Below are 6681 nucleotides of genomic sequence, written 5' to 3'. Positions count from 1 at the left end.
AATAATTATCTGAACTTATGATCGGGGGAGACGTAGACTAGATAACACTACGAGGGACGAACTTGCGTAAAAGAACAACAAGCGGGGAAGGAGGGGACAACCGTGCCGATCAAGCGACTACAAAGTTGACACACAACCAACCCATTTAATCTAACCCACATAGGCTATATATATATATATATATATATATATATATATATATATATACATATATATATATATAATTAAAAACTTAACATTTAATATAATACTCCATCTGTTTCAAAATAATTGTCTTGTTGACTTTTAAAAATTTTCTTTATAATTTTTAACTTTAAATATTAGTATTTGTGTCATATAATATTTGATTAAAATTATATCTATGAATCCAGATTTAAAATGTGATTTCGTTAATATAACTTTCATCAAATATTATATCACACAAACGAAGATATTTATAATCAAAGTTTTATAAGAAAGACTCAAAAAGTATAGTATGACAATAATTTTGGGACAGATGGAGTAATCAATTCATTAATTACTTTACTCTATTATTTATAGCAACATTAAATTATTAGTTAGTTTCTCTTTATAATAAAATTAAATTAAGAATAAATTAGATAATTTATTAATACACAATTTTTATGAAATGAAATGAATATAATATATGCAATAATAAGAATATTTTACAATTTTCCATACTGACATATTGTAACGACTAAAAAAAAGTATATTCCATAATACACAACTCTAGATGCAATTATTCATACTCTTTACTAAAATATTTGTCAATCACATACCAACCAAACCAGTCAAACTACAACAATATCCATCAATATCATCCAAGTTTCGTAAATGTTACACAAATAAACAATGTTTGCAACGGACTTGCTGAAAACCTATTATTGACTTTTTGTAACTTTCAAATAAAAAAAATAATATAATATATAGTAGTACATATATTCATTTATTTTATTGTAGCAAGTAACTAACAATAATAACACAGTTTGTCGCTGTTATACATGTGCGTGTGATTAAAAACATTTAAATTGGTATGCAATTACGTCATCATCACATGTTTATGCTAATGCCATTTAATTATTAATTTGGTGATTAAAATGCAACGACGTCATATCAATTTAATAATTTTTTTTTTTTTTTTTGAAAAGCAAGGTAATTTTTATTTGAAATACTAATTTGAATGTACATCGAGCATGGGCCTCCAATTGACCATTGAAGACCAACTACAACATAGAATAATAGAAGAATTACACGAAAATATCAATTTAATTTTAATTTGATACTCCGTGTTATATATTTAACGGGGTAATTCTCACACATCACTTTTTAATTCACGTACACTTTTGTTTCATAAAATTACAGATATGCTATCAGAGAGTTGAACTTATATTATTAATGTAAGTATAATTAAGAATAAAATAGGTAATTAGATCTACATGGATTAAAAAGTGAAGTGTGAGAATCATCTCCCATATATTTAGAGATTTAACAACTAAAATAATACCTACCGCCAACACAATACATCATAATCATGTGATTGATTCGGACTAACATTACGAAGTAGTTTAGCCGTGACGATGAATGTTTAAAAGACGCAATTACCCTTGTCACATCCAAAATAATTGGATTTTATTTAGTCTTTCACTACGGCACTAGGCATGTTCTTTTCAGTAAATGGCATATTCTTTAGCACCCTTGATCTTTTTTAAGGAAAAGGCTAATCTAATTAGTGAAAAGAATATAATATATATACTAGCGTCTTATTGTTACCTTACACGATTTTAATATATAATCTATTGTCTTAAAAATAATTGCTTTACGTGTCAACTAAGCTTTAAGAACTAGATTATAAAAATCATATAATCCGTATCAAGCTTTAAGAACTACATTAAAAATCCTACTACGACTATAATTTTTTCTCATTTCAAATGAAATGAACACGGAAAACGTGTCAATCATTAGTTAATTAGAAAATACTATAGTGTCTAGACTACACGATATCAAAAATAAGATAAGATTGTTTTTATTACATACAGGTACCAAGTGACTAGAGGAACTCCCTTTTAAGATATCTTTATTGTGTAGCGTTATCTAGAACCATACCTTTTTTGTAAAAATAATTTAATAATAACCTAAGATACATATTGATTGTTTTATCCATGTGTGAAAGTATATTGTAACGTATTAGAATTCAAACATTGAATTATAAAACATGTGCCGGTAAAAAAAAAAAAAAATTTCCTAGCAAAGAAACCTCTGAATGAACGAGCACATTGAACCCCCTCCCCATAGAGGGTAAAACCTCGGGTAATTAAGCCTTCCGAGCGCGAGATTTGGTACCGAGTGAATTGAGCATTATGCGTACGCTCTTATCACACTTCCTCTCTAAACAATTTGACATAGATAGGAATTAAATCTGAGTAATGTGCCTCAGTGGACAACTCGATAGCCACTCATGCAAGTTTGCGTGATTATGTACGGGTAAATTTGTAACTCGTAGATTTCAATAGATATGGGATGAGTTTAAACATAAACTCCTAAATGATACTCCGTAATCAACTAGCTAGCGAGTTCACAAAAGATCCACTAGTACATCTAATAAATCCATTAGTCCAGATTCGGGATGATCCGGTCTTTTGCAAATTTGAGTTCTTTCATAATGGTTCAAAATGTTTATTATGTTGTGATGATGGTTGGTGTTTTTTCAAATGTCGTCGTTGTTATGCTATGTATAATTGTACTTTTTTATGTTTTCTAATACCAATGTTATATAAATTACTTTTGTTGGCTGTGTTAGCACATCTCCGATCTCTATTTTTTTTTCTAGCTAATTGTGTTCTGCCCTATTGATTTGGACGAATTCGTTTGAAGTGTGTAGTTTTTTGCCACTTGACATTTATTTGATTATTTTTAATTTTCTTTGTATACTGATTGTTAAACGTTAGTATTATGTTTTCTCTATACATTATACATATATTATATTTATATATATATGTATACACACATTATGTTAGATGCTTTTGGTTGAATTTTCGTCATCATGAATCAAGTTATCGATCATGATTCATGACTAACATAATATCTATGTAGAGACGAATGTAATGAACCCACCTCGGTTGATGACACACACCAAACCCGAGTCAAAGCACCACCGAATCCGTCCAAACCATATGACGCACGCAATGACATCATCTCCCTCTCCACCTTCACGTGTCACTTTTTCATTAGTCCACCTCATCCTTTTTACCCAAAACCTTGTTACCCAAGCAATTACTCTAACACCTATCTCTCTCCTACTCGTTCCTCGAAGCCACGTTTTCAAGTTCCAAATACACGTGCTCTCTACCTCCATTGTTTATATATCTCTCATTTCTTCCTTTGCACAGACCGATTGAAACCCTAACCAATCTTCAAATCCATCAACAATCAATCAATAATAGTTTAATTTCAATTTCAATTTCAATTGCAGATTGCGTTTAATTAACAGATTTACGTGTAAGGATCGTCCAATTTTGCGAATGGATTGCGATAATAATCTACAGTTACCTCCAGGGTTTCGATTTCACCCTACCGATGAAGAACTAGTGATGCATTACCTATGTCGAAAATGCGCTTCACAATCGATCGCCGTTCCGATTATTGCTGAAATCGATTTATACAAGTTCGATCCGTGGCAGCTTCCTGGTAAATTTATGCTCTAGTTACTCGAATCAAATTAGGTTTATGAATTAAAACGTTGTTAACTGACATAAGTTTATCACCTGATACCAGATATGGCTCTGTATGGAGAAAAGGAGTGGTACTTCTTCTCGCCGAGAGATCGAAAATATCCGAACGGATCGAGACCTAATCGAGCCGCCGGAACCGGTTACTGGAAGGCAACCGGAGCTGATAAACCGATCGGGAAGCCGAAACCGGTTGGAATTAAAAAAGCGTTGGTGTTTTACGCCGGTAAAGCTCCTAGAGGTGTGAAAACTAACTGGATCATGCATGAATATCGGCTCGCTAACGTCGATCGATCCGCTGGCAAGCGAAACAACAATCTGAGAGTAAGTATTGATTAATTTTGTAATCAATTAACAGTAATTGTACGATTTAAGTGCAATTGAAGATGTTAATTTGATAATTTTTGTTCTAATTTTGTGAATTTTGTGCAGTTGGATGATTGGGTGTTATGTAGAATATATAACAAAAAAGGTACACTGGAGAAGCATTACGTGGCAAATAATAATGATAATGTTAGTAGTTCATTATCGGAAATGGAGGTTGAAACGAAACCGAAAATCACGGCGTATAAACCGGCGATACAGTCATCCGTACCACATCACGTGATGAATGATGTGTTTCATTTTGATACATCAGAATCGGTTCCAACTATGCATACGGATTCGAGTCCAGAACACGAACGAGAAGTCGAAAGTGATCCGAAACGAAAAGATTTGCAGTTTAATTACATTGATGATCCGTTTCCTGATGACGATTTTACGCCACAAACGCAGTATTATGGTGATTATAGTTATAATCAGTTGTTCCCTTTGCAAGATATGTTTATGTATTCGAGCAAAGCATTTCAAATTTAGGATGTACAGTTGTACAATCGTTAATGCTTAAAGTACATTTCACGGGATATTGATCGGGCCGAGTGGAAGTGTATATTTTTAGTTATACATTAAAACGTGTACACTACAATGCGTTAAAGCACTACATTAAAGCACATTTAGTGATGTACAACTAAAATGTATAGTGTACGGATGCTGATGATCGTTGTCGTGTGGGTGTAGAAGTTGAAGGGCAAAATTGAAACCAAGTTTTGAAGAACAAAAAGAATGGACAGTAGTTGAGTAGGATATGGGCAGATTGTTATTGGATGAAAATTGATTCTTGATACTGTGCATGATTTGCCTATGTAGAACACAGTTTATTTCCTTTTTAAATATGTAATTTGATTAGAAAAGGAGTTGATTGTAAATGTGTTTTTTACTTGATGCATGTCTTTTTGGGATACCCATATAATTAATGTTACCAAAGGTTCCGAAGTTTGGATGTGTAGATATGTAGGTTAAAAAGATTTTTCCTCTTTAAAAAAAAAAATTAACTAATACTATAGAAACGAAAATGTTATCGATTAATTAAAAGTTCCAGAAAATTGGGCCGGCTCAATATAAATAAATGTCACAAATTGAGGATAACTCTATCCAAGCTAAACCGCTACCATAACACTATTATACAAACGAATCCGTGAATCCGATACTCCAAGCCAAACCGCTACCATAACACTATTATACAAACGAATCCGTGAATCCGATACTCCAAGCCAAACCGCTACCATAACACTATTATACAAACGAATCCGTGAATCCGATAACTAGCCAGTAGCGGAACTTGAACCGGACCACTGATGAGGCGAGTGCAAAAATTTATTTAATTTTTCATTGAAGCTGGGCGAACACTATAAAAAACCTTATTTTTTAGTATAAATTTTTTTTAGTGTAATTTTTTGTAAAAAAAAATCTAGCTGGACGGATGCTCTGCCCTATCTCCACAATGCTCCGCCCCTATAACTAGCATTACACCATTGGCGGAACCTCTTGAGAGAGACAAGGAAGCAGTGGCATCCTTTAAATTTAAGGTTATTAGTGTAAATATGTGTGAAAATTGAGTCTAACTTCATTGCTTTTATTCATGTGGCCATCCCAAAATATGTTTAGATGAAACTAGTTGGAGCTGGAGCTTGTAACTGGAGCGGAGTTTATAGACTAGAGCTGGAGCTTATTTATAAAGCTGGTAGCTTGAGCTTATTATTTTTTATAAGTGTTTGGTAAACTAGTTGGAGTTTATTTTCAATTAATAAGTTCTACTTTCTTTCATAAATTACTACAAATAGTTTATTTTTTAAGAGCTTATAATTTTCATAAACTCTACTTTTCATAAACTCTAATTTAGGGTACAAGGAATGATTGTCTACACTTCACCTCCCCCATACCCTACACTCGTGAGATTGGGTATTGTTGTTGTTGTTGTTGTCTACTTTTTATGTCTAGCAAACAAAGCTTATGACTTAGAGCTAATTAAAATCACAAGCTCAAACTCTTGTAAGCTCTCATTAGCTCTCGTGTGACAAACACACACACATATCCATTTGTTTGATGAGTTTTTTAAATATCTTGTGTGGTTCGTTTCCTTACCAACGTTTGACTTGTCTTTGTTATTAGGTATTTAATCTTAATTGTATATCTTTTAAAAAGTATGTTTACTTTTCATTCTAACTACTGTATTAATTATTTTCTTCTAACTCTGTAAATTATTTTTAGACTTAATTAAGTCCTTAGTTCCAAAAGTTTTATCTTTTGTATATTCCTTGTTCCTAAAATATTTTTGTTTCATCCTAACCCTTAAAGTAATGATATGGTTTCATTTAGGTCCCCATGATTAACTGCAGTTAACTCAATCCGTTAACTGGGAACTTAAATGAAACCATATCATAACTTTAAGGGTTAGGATGAAACAAAAATACTTTAGGGGCAAGGATGAAAAAAAGATAAAACCTTATAGACCAAGGGCGTAATTAAGTCTTTTTTTTTTTTTTTTTTACTATTTTTAAGTTTAGCATGTTTAATTTGGTAGTGACTCCGCACATAACCCTCACGATTTAGATTTACTATTTAATTAAGTCGTTCAAAC

At 32.2% G+C, this 6681-nt stretch overlaps 1 protein-coding gene across 1 annotated transcript; it reads left to right on the top strand.

Moving 5' to 3' along the window:
• Positions 1 to 3380: 3380 nt before the first annotated feature.
• LOC139858824 (NAC domain-containing protein 2-like) lies at positions 3381 to 4980 on the top strand. Its single transcript, XM_071847662.1, has 3 exons — positions 3381 to 3684; positions 3772 to 4049; positions 4158 to 4980. The coding sequence occupies exons 1-3, from the start codon at positions 3519 to 3521 to the stop codon at positions 4578 to 4580; spliced, it is 867 nt and encodes a 288-aa protein (XP_071703763.1). The 5' UTR covers positions 3381 to 3518; the 3' UTR covers positions 4581 to 4980.
• The last annotated feature ends 1701 nt before the right edge of the window (positions 4981 to 6681 follow it).

Source organism: Rutidosis leptorrhynchoides, chromosome 7 (genome assembly GCF_046630445.1).
Source record: "Rutidosis leptorrhynchoides isolate AG116_Rl617_1_P2 chromosome 7, CSIRO_AGI_Rlap_v1, whole genome shotgun sequence".
NCBI classification, from domain to species: domain Eukaryota; kingdom Viridiplantae; phylum Streptophyta; class Magnoliopsida; order Asterales; family Asteraceae; genus Rutidosis; species Rutidosis leptorrhynchoides.
Note: the sequence above shows the minus strand (reverse complement) of the source record. Positions and strands in the feature narration are given on the sequence as shown.

Coding starts and splice junctions, on each gene's coding strand:
- LOC139858824 (XM_071847662.1), top strand. CDS start 3,519: ATGGATTGCGATAATAATCTACAGTTACCTCCAGGGTTTCGATTTCAC. Junction 3,685..3,771: donor CGATCCGTGGCAGCTTCCTG/GTAAATTTATGC, acceptor ACCTGATACCAG/ATATGGCTCTGTATGGAGAA. Junction 4,050..4,157: donor AGCGAAACAACAATCTGAGA/GTAAGTATTGAT, acceptor AATTTTGTGCAG/TTGGATGATTGGGTGTTATG.